Source organism: Bos grunniens, chromosome 10, assembly GCF_055505025.1.
Source record: "Bos grunniens cultivar Pamir isolate PY7600 chromosome 10, Bosgru_T2T1.0, whole genome shotgun sequence".
NCBI lineage: Eukaryota > Metazoa > Chordata > Mammalia > Artiodactyla > Bovidae > Bos > Bos grunniens.
In genome coordinates, this window is record NC_141174.1 from 23,819,503 (window position 1) to 23,831,275 (window position 11,773).

Consider the following 11,773-nt stretch of genomic DNA (forward strand, 5'->3'; position numbering starts at 1 on the left):
GAAGGCATTTTTATGCAAGTATTGCTATCAAATTGCCTAAAGATATCAGATGATTTTGAATTCCCACAGCTCCAATTACTCAGGATTTGGGAGTGGGGGGGTTTCCTCATTTTAAATCAATGTCATCTGTGTACCTAATTTTGTATATGTATTGAGATCTTTGAATACAGACCATTTTTAAGGTCTTTGTTGAATTTGTTACAATATTGTTTGTGATTTATGTTTTTGCTTTTTGGCTACAAGGCATGTGGGGGTCTTAGCTTCCTGACCAGGGATCAAACCCTCACCCCCTGCATTGGAAGGCAAAGTCTTAAACCACTGAACCACCAATGATGTCCCCTGTATCTGTAATTTTGTATTCTCTTTTAAAGATAGAAGCAAGGTCCAATGCTGTAAAGAGCCATACTACATAGGGACCTGGAATGTTAGGTCCATGAATCAAGGCAAACTGAAAGTGGTCAAACAGGAGATGGCAAGAGTGAACGTCAACATTCTAGCAATCAGCGAACTAAAATGGACTAGAATGGGTGGATTTAACTCAGATGACCATTGTATCTACTACTGTGGGCAGGAATCCCTTAGAAGAAATGGAGTAGCCATCATGTCGACAAAAGAGTCCGAAATGCAGTACTTGGATGCAATCTCAAAAACCACAGAATGATCTCTATTCATTTGCAAGGCAAACCATTGAATATCACGGTAATCCAAGTCTATGCCCCAACCAGTAACGCTGAAGAAGCTGAAGTTAAACAGTTCTATGAAGACCTACAAGACCTTCTAGAACTAACACCCAAAAAAGATGTCCTTTTCATTATAGGGGACTGGAATCCAAAAGTAGGAAGTCAAGAAATACTTGGAGTAACAGGCAAATTTGGCCTTGGAGTACAGAATGAAGCAGGGCAAAGGCTAATAGAGTTTTGCCAAGAGAATGCACTGGTCATAGCAAACACCCTCTTCCAACAACACAAGAGAATACTCTACACATGGACATCACCAGATGGCCAACACAGAAATCAGATTGATTATATTCTTTGCAGCCAAATGGAGAAGCTCTATACCGTCAGCAAAAACAAGACCAGGAGCTGACTGTGGCTCAGACCATGAACTCCTTATTACCAAATTCAGACTTAAGTTGAAGAAAGTAGGGAAAACCACTAGACCATTCAGGTATGACCTAAATCAAATCCCTTATGATTATACAGTGGAAGTGAGAAATAGATTTAAGGGCCTAGATCTGATAGATAGAGTGCCTGATGAACTATGGAATGAGGTTCGTGACATTGTACAGGAGACAGGGATCAAGACCATCCCCATGGAAAAGAAATGCAAAAAAGCAAAATGGCTGTCTGGGGAGGCCTTACAAATAGCTGTGAAGTCGCTCAGTCATGTCCAACTCTTCGCGACCCCATGGACTGCAGCTTACCAGGCTCCTCTGTCCACGGGATTTTCCAGGCAAGAGTACTGGAGTGGGGTGCCACTGCCTTCTCCCATATGCCCTTTGGATATGTTCAAACTGGAAGCAATAACATAATTTCTTGGGTCAATTGACTTAAAAATTTGGCATCTCTCTGTCTCTTCTTGGTGACCTTCAGCACTTAAGGCAAGGAGCAGGTCACCCAGGGCCACAGTAGACGGGAACAGGGAGGCCAGAAGAGAAGAGATCTATGGTTTTAATTAGAGGGTTTATCAGAGCTTGATTTTTCTGTCTTTAAGTATCAAATTAAATGAAGTCCTCTACTGCCTCTGACCTTGATCTATAGTGAAGCTCAGCATCTGTATAATTTAAATCACTCCTACCACTTCTTAAATAGTAAAATGTGAGAGCTGAAAGAAACTTGAGAAAACACCCAACTGAACCATCTTATTCTGTACCTAGAGGACATATTATAAGAAGATTATGGGTCAGTGGGAAGAAAGTGAAATATTACTCATTGACGTTGGTTTCATTTCTCCCTTGCTACCCTGAAAGAATAAATAAGGCAATAAGATGAATACACAGTCTTTATTTTCTCTAAAATTGAGGCAAAGGCAACTCTTTAGGAAAAGAAACCATCTACATGATTGAAAATGGGAAGGTCCAAACTTATACAACGTTATATGTCAATTATATCTCAATAAAGCTGAAAAAATTGTTTTTAATTAAAAAAAAAAAAAAACTACTGGAAAGAGAGAACAGGCTGTTGTGCCTTTACACTGGAGCCTTTACACTATGGCTCCAGGATGCTCAGAGGAAGGAAATAAAGTCAGCCAAGGTTGAGCCAAGATCCTCCTGAGTTGGTCCAGACTCCAGACTAGCGTTACAAAGAGGAAAGAGATCAGTCAATAGTCTTTGAGCCTATAGATCCTAGAAAGATGTAACACTGATGTTCATCCCCTCAGCTGAGTGTGCTGACTGGCATTCCTGGTCTTGGTGAGGAAACTGAGCCACTTTCCCAGGTTCTTCTGCCATTCTCATGCCCAGCCTGACATCTGCCCCATTCTCCTGGCCCAAGAGTCTCTGTAAGTCTTGGAGAAGAGTGCTCTGTAGGTGTGACCATCTTATGCCATGAGCCAGCCTCATGAGAGTGTTGGGTGTGCAAAGATTTCTAGAAGGGTTGGGAGTATCACAGCAGGTCAGAGTTCACTACAGCAGCCTGCCAGGACAAGCCTGCAGGGTAGGCTTTCTCCTCCGTCCCTGTTTCTCATGGTGTGGTCTCGGCCTGATACAACCATGCCTCTTCCACCAGGTTTACTCCTGCTGGATTCCCAGAAGCTCACAGCTGACATTCCACAGGCGCTCAGCCGTTTTATTGTTCCGGGCCCTGGGCGACACCCAGGTCTTCTTGCAGTCACTGGAGGGCAGAGAAAGAGAGTGAATATCCAGGTGTGAAAATGGACAGTCCGGAAAAGTTCACGTCCTCCTCCTTGGAATAGATTTCTAACTGTATAAAATATATTAGATAAAAAGGAAACTAACTGTACTAAAACGCAATTTTAAAATATTTGGGGTTTTGTATTGACTTTTCAAAAATTTTAATTTTCTTGGTGTCGAGTTGATTTACAGTGTTGTGTTAGGCACAGGTGTGCGGCAAAGTGGTTCAGTTAGACATGTATATATCTTCATTCTTTTTTAGGTTCTTCTCTCATAAAGGTTATCACGGAGTACTGAGTAGCTTTCCCTGTGCCATATAATAGGTCCTTGTTGGTTATCTGTCTTATATACAGCATAAAATATTTTAAAAACAAATGTATAGCAGAGGAACATGTTCATGTCACTTTGCAGTGGTTTCAGGGACCACTATTCAGAGGTCCACTATTTCAGAGACCTTCTATTTCAGAGACCACAGAATGTCACTTACGCTCACCAATCCTTTGAAATCTGGTGGTGATCAGACCCCAGGCTAGCTCATCTAGTAGACCACAAAATGTCTATTCTTACATCCCATCAGTTAGTGCCAATCTCGGCATCTTTGGGAGACAGAGTTCACGCTGGGAAGCAGTGGCTTTGCCCTGGAGCTTTGTGCTATGTGCTATTTAAAAATTCATGAAGGAAGTCAGCCAAAAGCTTCAGCGAAAAGAAAAAGGCTCTGCAAAGCTTACCTGGAATTGTGGCCCACAGGCTTCAAACCGAGCCATGAAACCAACCCTTGTTGTTGTTGTTGAAACCAGTTCTTGCCAAGTTTCAAAGCTTTTGTTTAGTCACTAGGTCATGTCTGACTCTGTTGAGAACCCCATGGACTGTAGCCTGCCAGGCTCCATAGGATTTTTTTTTTTTTCCATAGGATTTTCCAGGCCAGAATACTGGAGTGGGTTGCCATTTTCCTTCTCCAGGGAATCTTCCTGGCCTGGGGATTGAACCTACGTTTCCTGCATTGGCAGGCAGGTTCTTTCCCACTGAGCCACTAGAGAAGCCTATGTATCAAATCTAAGCTTCCTTTAAAAAGTAAAAGCACTTGCTTTACTGGCCCAGCCTGAATCCGGATTCCCCCGGCAGGCACACAGCTGCTACTCACCTGAAGTACTTGCCGCTCAGAGGCTCCAGGCCCTCAGCCAGCGCACAGTGCAGGCTGGTCTGGGCCCCCTCCCACGTCGTCTTGAGGAAGGGGGAAAAGAGCCGCCAAAGCAGGCACAGCAGGAAGGAGTGTCGGACCAACTTGGAGCGGACGATGCCTGGGTGCACTGCATAGGTGGTGACTCCCGTGCCTAGGGCAAAGAGGGCACAGTTAGACCAGAGACACAGTCCCAGCCAGGAAAACAGCTCACCTCCTGCACCATCATGCACAAGCGACAAGAAGAGCCTCGAGAACCCCTGTGTTCCAAAGACACCACTTCTAGCCAGGTGGAGGTGGTGGTGGTGATTTAGCCGCTAAGTCGCCAGGTAGAAGCTCACAAGTAATTCATTGATGTTATCCAGAAAAATCTATAACTTTCTCAGCCTTCTATGTGCCAGATGGAATGCTTGGTTGAAGGTCCTATTTCAGTGTCATCTTTTCTTTTGAAGATTCTTTTATGTGGACTGATTTTAAAGTCTTTAATTTGTTACAATATTGATTCTGTTTTATATTTTGGTGTTTGGGCCATGAGGCCTATGAAATCTTACCTCCCAACCAGCAATCAGATCCATACCGCCTGCCCTGGGAGGTGAACTCCCTGGACCACCAGGGAAGTCCCTGTTTCAGTGTTATCTTAATCTTTGGCTTCAATGGTGTCTTTGGAATTTCTATTGGAGGGTCTCAGGGGTAACAATTCTGTTAGAAGGTAGGAAGCTAGGACCTTGTTGTAAACTGCATTTGCCAGGCAAGCACATTTGATGAAGTATATAGGTTGAGGGGTGTTGATGGATATGATGGGGGCTACTGACAGGCCCCTAAGACACCCCTGCTACCTCTACTGTCTTCAGTATTTATTACATCCAAGGGCTGTGCCAGATATTTTACATGTTATCTCATTTGACTCTCAAAGAGGTTCATGAGGTAAGCAATACTAAGAAGCCCACTTATAGCTAAGAAAATTGAGTTCTCATCAGACAGGTTAAGGAAATTGCCCAAGGTCCCACCTAGCAGGTTGCAGAGCTAAGGTCTGAACCCTGATGTAGAGCAAAGAGCATGGACTTCCAAGCGGCCTGGATTTGAATCCTGTCTCATTTAGGAATAATATATCCTGCTTGGGCAAGTTTCTTAAGATATCTGTGCTCATTTCTTTCTTTGTAGGGAGGGGAAAAATAATAGCATTTACCTCATAGGAATATTGTATTAAATGAGTAAAGACATCAATAGTACATGGCACATACAAACTCTCAGTTATTGTTGTCATTATTAGTATTTTTTAACTTTTTATTTTATATCGGAGTATAGCTGATTAACAATGTTGTGATAGTTTCAGATGGACAGCAAAGGGACTCAGCCATACATATACATGTATCCATTCTCCCCCAAGCTCCCCTCCTACCCAGGCCACCATATGACATTGAACAGAGTTACCCGATTCTTCTACTTTCTGCATTCTGATAGTAAATACCATTTCCCCCAAACTCTGGCTTATTCACTAGAGCAAATGGTCCTCTAGATTCAAAGATATCAAAGTCTACAGCTCAACAAAAACTCCAGGGGAGCATAGAATCATAGGATTAAGAGTGGCCTCACCTCCCCTTACAGCTGAAGGGATGAAGTCAAGGGAGATTAAAGGGACATGTTTGCATATACACGTGGCTCTGCATATGGCAGAGCAAAAACTCAGACCCAAGTATCTGAAACCCTGACTCCAGGCAGCAAGTGGCCACTCTGTAGCTCAGCTCACCATGTGAACCTCAGCAGAAGGCCCAGTAAAGGAAGCAACCTGACTTAAATCACAGTCCCCACATTACAGTCCTTGTCCTTCACTTGTTGTATAATCTTGGGCTGGCCACTTCTCTGAATCTCAGTGTGGACCCATAAAACAGTAAAAATAATACTTATTCTGCCTGTTGCAAGAGGTTGTCATGAAAAAATCAGATGAGGGCTTCCCTGGTGGCTCAGTGGTAAAGAATTTGCCTGCTAATACAGGAAACATGAGTTCGATCCCTGATCCAGCAGCATCCTTTATGCTGTGAAGCAACTAGGCTTGTGCGCCACAACTATTGATCCTGTGCTCTAGAGCCCAGGAGCCGCAACTACGGAGCCCATGTGCCCCAACTACTGAAGCCTGCATGCGCTAGAACCCATGCTCTGCAACAAAAGAAGCCACTGCAATGAGAAGCCTGCACGCTGCAACTAGGGAGTAGCCCCTACTCTCCCAACTAGAGAAAAGCCCTCACAGCAATGAAGACCCAGCACAGTCAAAAATAAATAAAATTATTTTAAAAATCAGATGAGATTATAAATATGAAATACTGGGTTGACCAAAAAGTCTATTCAGGTTTTTCTGTAAGATGTTATGGAAAAACCCAAATGAGCTTTTTGGCCAACCCAATAAGATGTAACAAAACACATACGGTTTATAGGTTTTCCTGACCCCTGTTCAATTTTAACAGTCCTTCCCAAGGGCAAGGACTCTGTTTTATAACCTCATTCGTTTTTCACTCTGTTTGTAACCTCATTCTCCTTAGTGCACAGAGCTGCCACAGAAATGTGCATGCTTGACATTCTGACTTCAGAAGTTTCTGCCAACCTCGAAACTGGGCTGAGCCCTCGCTTTTGCCGTCTTAACTCTGGCCCTTTCTCTAGACTCACCTTTGAGCCTCTTGGCCAACTCGCGAGTGAAGAGCACATTGGCCAGCTTGCTGTGGCAATAAGCGAATCCCAAGTTGTAGTACTTGTCACCCTGGAGATCATGGAAGCGAATCTTGCCGAGATGGTGGGCCACTGACGACAGGTTCACCACCCGTGCAGGGGCGGACTCCTTCAGCCGCCCCAGGAGCAAGTGGGTGAGAAGGAAGTGACCTGTGAGGAGAGCCAGTGGGGGGGGGAATGTAAGAGTGGACTGGCAGCCTGGGCTTGGGTGTGAGAGCTGGCGTATGACAGGACTTTAGCACTAGCTCACTCTCTTCTGGGTATGAGCTCATTGATACAATGAGCAACTTAGCACTAGTGGTCAGTCAGTCTGAGTTAGTGGAGTTCTCAAGGCAAGGGCCAGAGCTGGACTGTAGGTAAGGCAATACAGATGTAACCTGTAGTTATTTCTACCTTTGCCCTTGCCCCAGTGAGGGGCAACTGCGAGCTTTGGACATCTCCCCTCTAGCTATGATCACACAGCTGTGGCCATGGACTAAGGAAGGATGAAATATTCAGGGAAAATAACATGTGCTTATGATCAGAGAACATGCTCCATGACACCCTCATGAAAGCCATTGCCTTGAACTCTGAACCATAACCTCTCTCATACCTCAAGTCTCAAAGGTCTGCCTCCTCCATGGACCAACCCTTGGTTTACTTGTTACAGTAATTGACCCCCTGCAGCCAAAGATCCCTGCACCCCCACATCTGGCCCTGCCTGGCAAGTCTTCACCACCATGGTTCCCTTCAAGAATGACATTCTTCTTCCTGGTATCTCCTAATTTGGGGGATTTCTTAATGGTGTGAGTAAGAGGAGCTCACTTTTTTGTACTGGTTAGGAGAGAGATAATGAAGGAAAAACCAGTATGCCTTGCTTTTCAGTCACTCAAAGATACTCACCCAGGTGGTTGACTGCCAAGTGGGTTTCAAAACCATCAGCTGTTTTGGAATACGGGCACAGCATCACTCCTGCATTGTTGATCAGAATATGAAGCTGCTTTTCCTCTAAAGAGCACAGCCAAGGAGACCATGTGGTTAGCTGCCTGTCCCACTTCTGAGTGTTTGTTCCTTGCCTTTGGGCCTATCTCAGTGATATTCTGTAACCGCTATCACTGCGTTTCTAATTTTGGTTGCTGTTGTCTTCTCGGACACCATTCATCCATTCATTCAGCAAATGTGTATTCAGTTACTGACTCGGGGCTGGGCTAGGCACTGGGCACACAGTGGTAAATAAGACAGACACGGTCCCTGTCCTTCATAGATTTCATAGTCCTTGATGGGAGATGGTCATTTTCCAAGATACAGAAGAGTATTAGCAGCAACACAACTTCCTCTAGTGCCTGTGGCCACAGAACGCTGATTCTCAGAATCAAAGAAGAGCGTGGCATCAGGGCCACACCATGATGCCAAGGTGCAAGCCCAGACAGGGAGCTGACACTTCCAACATCCCCACTTCTGGGGCAAGAGAATGATAAGGATCCTGCCCAACCTGTCCACCCGCTGTCCCTGTGCCAGTTCCCTGCCCTGCTAGTTCATGCGGCAGAACCTGTCCAGTGGGATCTGTGATGGTTCTGATTTACAGTTAGAGATGGTCCAGGGTGGAGCAGCCACTCCCACACCCAGCTTCCTGCCTTTCTAGCCACCTACTGGGGCCTCACCTGCCAGGAAGCCCTCAGCAAAGGCTCGGATGGATTTGGTATCAGATAGGTCCAGTTTCCGTACCAGCACCTGGGAGTTCTTTGTATCAGCTTGGATTTCACTGGCAGCAGACTCCCCCTTCAGTACATCTCGACAGGCAATGTATACTCGGGCTCCTAGGGCCGAAACAAACAGAGGACTACAAGTTCAGAGCCTGGGCTGAAGAAGAGTCTAGTGAGTGAGTTCAGGACTGGTGGGCAGAGCACTCCCCCTCACCATTCTTAAAACAATGAGTGGCTATATTGCCACTTCTGGATTCTCTTTGCTATCAGCTTCAGCCCAGGCTGGGAACCCTGATTTTCACAACCCTGGTTTTATATTTACCATAGCTAAGGACCTCCTTTTAGAATAACCAACCTGATCAATATTATACGCAGGCATCACTGTTTTCCTTACTTTATATAATAAGGAAGGGGCAGGCAGGAAGGAAGGTTTCAGGACATAGAGTAAGTTGGTGTCCCAGCTGGACTTGAACCCCAGGATCCTTGAGTTCCTGGCCACAACCTCAAAGCCCAGGAGGAAAGATAAGGGAATGTGAGCAGAGCTCCTAGCAAGAAAGGCAGAAGGTCCTGCCCTGTGGAGACGAAGGGAAAGACTTGCCTCTGCGAGCGAGCTCTCTGGCTGTCTCCTTGCCGATGCCTGTGTTGGCACCAGTGATCACCACCACCTTCCCAAAAAGCTGCACATCTGTTCTACAAACCCCGCCAGCAAAGAACTTCCTATAGGCAAAGGAAACAAAACATTTATGCACCATCTCTTCTAACCCCAGAAGGAGATTCATAAAACCCACCTGCCCTCAAAGAGGGATTTCTTTGCATTGTTGTCAGGAGATCTAAAGCAGCTAATCTTCAGGGGACAGCATTGTCCCAGTGAGCAAGACAGTCTCCTGCTTATCAGCTCAGGTGGGGAGGTCATGTGCCTGGAAGCTACAAATGATCATCAGAGCAAATAAAATCAATTCTCTTGAGCCAGAGCCAATGGAGACCTTCCTTGTTAGATAACAAAGATATCTTGCTCTTAATTCTAGAGGTTCTCAGAGGTCAGATTCCTCCTCTAACCTGCGCCACAAACATGAGAGGGGTGGGCATTCGTGCAATCAGTGGTCCTGAGCCCTCGGTCTCCAATAAGCATCAGTGGTGAGTAACTGATGAGCAGCACCTCCAGGGGTTCCATATGTAAACATGGCTCTTGGGTTGCCTTGCCAGTTTTAAGAGAGCCAGAATATTCTGCCATCTTATTAGAGATTTCATTCTAGCCGTCAGTGCACAGAGAGGAAAACCTCCCTTGCTCAGACCTCTGTGCGAAGAGCATTCTTTTACATAGAGTTGACCTGACAAGTTCCCCAAAATAGGACAGGAAGGAACAGACCTGACATGACCTGAACATCATCCAGCTGCCAAGCACTAAGCCAGGCTCTTTCCAAGGAAACTTAATTCAGTCATTCTGTTATTATCCCCATATTACAATGGAGAAAGCTGAGGCTTGAAGAAGTTCACTTGCTAACAGTGGTAAAACTAGAATCTGAACCCAGGTTTCTCTGCCAGGACCTAGAGTAATACTTTGTCCTTGATATGTCCCTTTAACCTTCTTGGCCATCAGCAATTTAAAAATTCTCTAGTCAGAACACACATTTCTCTGACAACCCCAGAAATCTTACAGCAAAATAGCCATCCCCAAACATTACTTGTCAGTAGTTTCAAAGTGGGGAGAGTTTGTTTCCTTCCCAAGATGCCTGGTACTTAACAATGAGTCCCTTGGCATGGACCACCCATGGTAATGCAGCAAGCCCACCTTGACTGGGGATACTGAAGAAAGGGAGGTCTTCAGAGGAACCCAAGGGAGTAGAATGAAAGAGCAAGGGCTCCCCCATAAGATGGCTTTCAAGCTACTTACTAGAGTCATCCATGCAGCCTTTCACTAGCTTCAGAATTCAAACCCACCTCTCCTCTCCCAGCCCCAGGTGCTTCCTTCTCATCTTCCACCATGGTATTCATAACCACCTCCTTCCTTCGTGCTTTTTCTGCCTTGACTTTCTCTCCCTTGGCCTCCATCCCTTTCTCCTCCTTCAGCAGCTGAGAACTCATCTCCTTACAAGCTCCATGGCTCCCAACTCAGGGCTTTGTAAACTATTCAATGAATTACTGAATTAAGACAAACCTGATGGATGGAGCAATCACATACAGGAAAGAAAGGAAGGAGGTGAGCAGTCCCAAGACAACCAGCATCTTTTCAACTTCTTTAGTTGCTGCTGCTTCAGCAAGAGCAACTTCTACTCCAACTCTGGCTCAGGCTTCTCCTGGTCTGGCTCCAACTCTTGGCTGCTTCTTGCTGCTTCTCTCTCCTCCAGCTCCTCTCGATCCTGGGTGCTCAGCAACAGCCTGGCTCTGAGTGTAGCCCAGAATCCTATTTAAATCCGAGCACTGTCAGAGCACAGCCTGCTGGGAGATGTAGTCCTGGGGGAGGAGGATAGAGAAAAGAGCAGAGCCTCACATTAGCAAAGAGAATGAGGGCAGATGGAGAACAGCCCCCTAACTTTCCCATCCTCAATCATTTCTCTTATCTAGGAGGTGTATTCTCTCAACCACCCCCAGCTCCACACCTGCAAAATAGAATATTTTTAACTTCAGCAACAGACCCCATGATATTTGAAATACAGTGTGATTAAAATAGGCAAGGAGAACGATGAGAGAATTCAGCAGAGTGGTTTCCCTTGATGGGGAAGGGGTAGAGATTGGGGCGGAGCATGTTAGGATCTTCTTGGGGGGGGGTGCTGGGAGTGTTCTGTTCTTTGAGGTGGCTGCTGTTACACAGGTGTGCTCACTTGGTGAAAATTCACTGAGTCATGCACTTGATCTGTGCACTTGGTGGTTTTTTAAATTTTTTTATTTATTTTTTAGTGTACTTGAGTCTTCATTGTGGTGCATGGGCTTCTCATTGCTGTGGCTTCTCTTGTTGCAGAGCACAGGCTCTTGGGCATATGGGGCTTCAGTAGCTGTGGCTCATGAACTCAGCAGTTGTGGCCCATGGGCTTAGTTGCTCCACAGCGTGTGGGGTCCTCCTGGACAAGGGGTCAAACTGGTGTCCCCTACATTGCAAGGCAGATTCTTAGCCACTGGCCCCCCACCGAAGCCCTTGACTGTGTTTATGTTCTATTTCAGTGAAGTTAACCCACACGTACACATGCCAAAGCAAAGGGATAGTGTGCCAGCACGTGGTCTCTAGAGTGAGCTTTCTGATTCAAATCTCAGCTGACCTGTTTACCAGAGCAGTGACCTTGGGTAAGTTACTAAACCTCTCTGTTAATTCAGTTTCCTCACTTGTGTAATGGGCATGATAAAATATACACC

General features: G+C 45.6%; 1 protein-coding gene across 2 annotated transcripts; it reads right to left on the minus strand.

Moving 5' to 3' along the window:
- Positions 1–1,983: 1,983 nt before the first annotated feature.
- RDH12 (retinol dehydrogenase 12) lies at positions 1,984–10,816 on the minus strand. 2 transcript variants are annotated; one of them, XM_086320114.1, is made up of 7 exons: positions 10,584–10,816; positions 9,027–9,145; positions 8,387–8,542; positions 7,629–7,733; positions 6,687–6,896; positions 3,993–4,182; positions 1,984–2,831 (listed from the first exon to the last, which is right to left on the minus strand). In XM_086320114.1, the coding sequence occupies exons 1-7, from the start codon at positions 10,649–10,651 to the stop codon at positions 2,729–2,731; spliced, it is 951 nt and encodes a 316-aa protein (XP_086176240.1). In that variant the 5' UTR covers positions 10,652–10,816; the 3' UTR covers positions 1,984–2,728. The 2 variants fall into 2 exon arrangements, with proteins under 2 accessions (XP_086176240.1, XP_086176241.1); XM_086320115.1 differs by having other exon boundaries at positions 10,608–10,812.
- Positions 10,817–11,773: the final 957 nt, after the last annotated feature.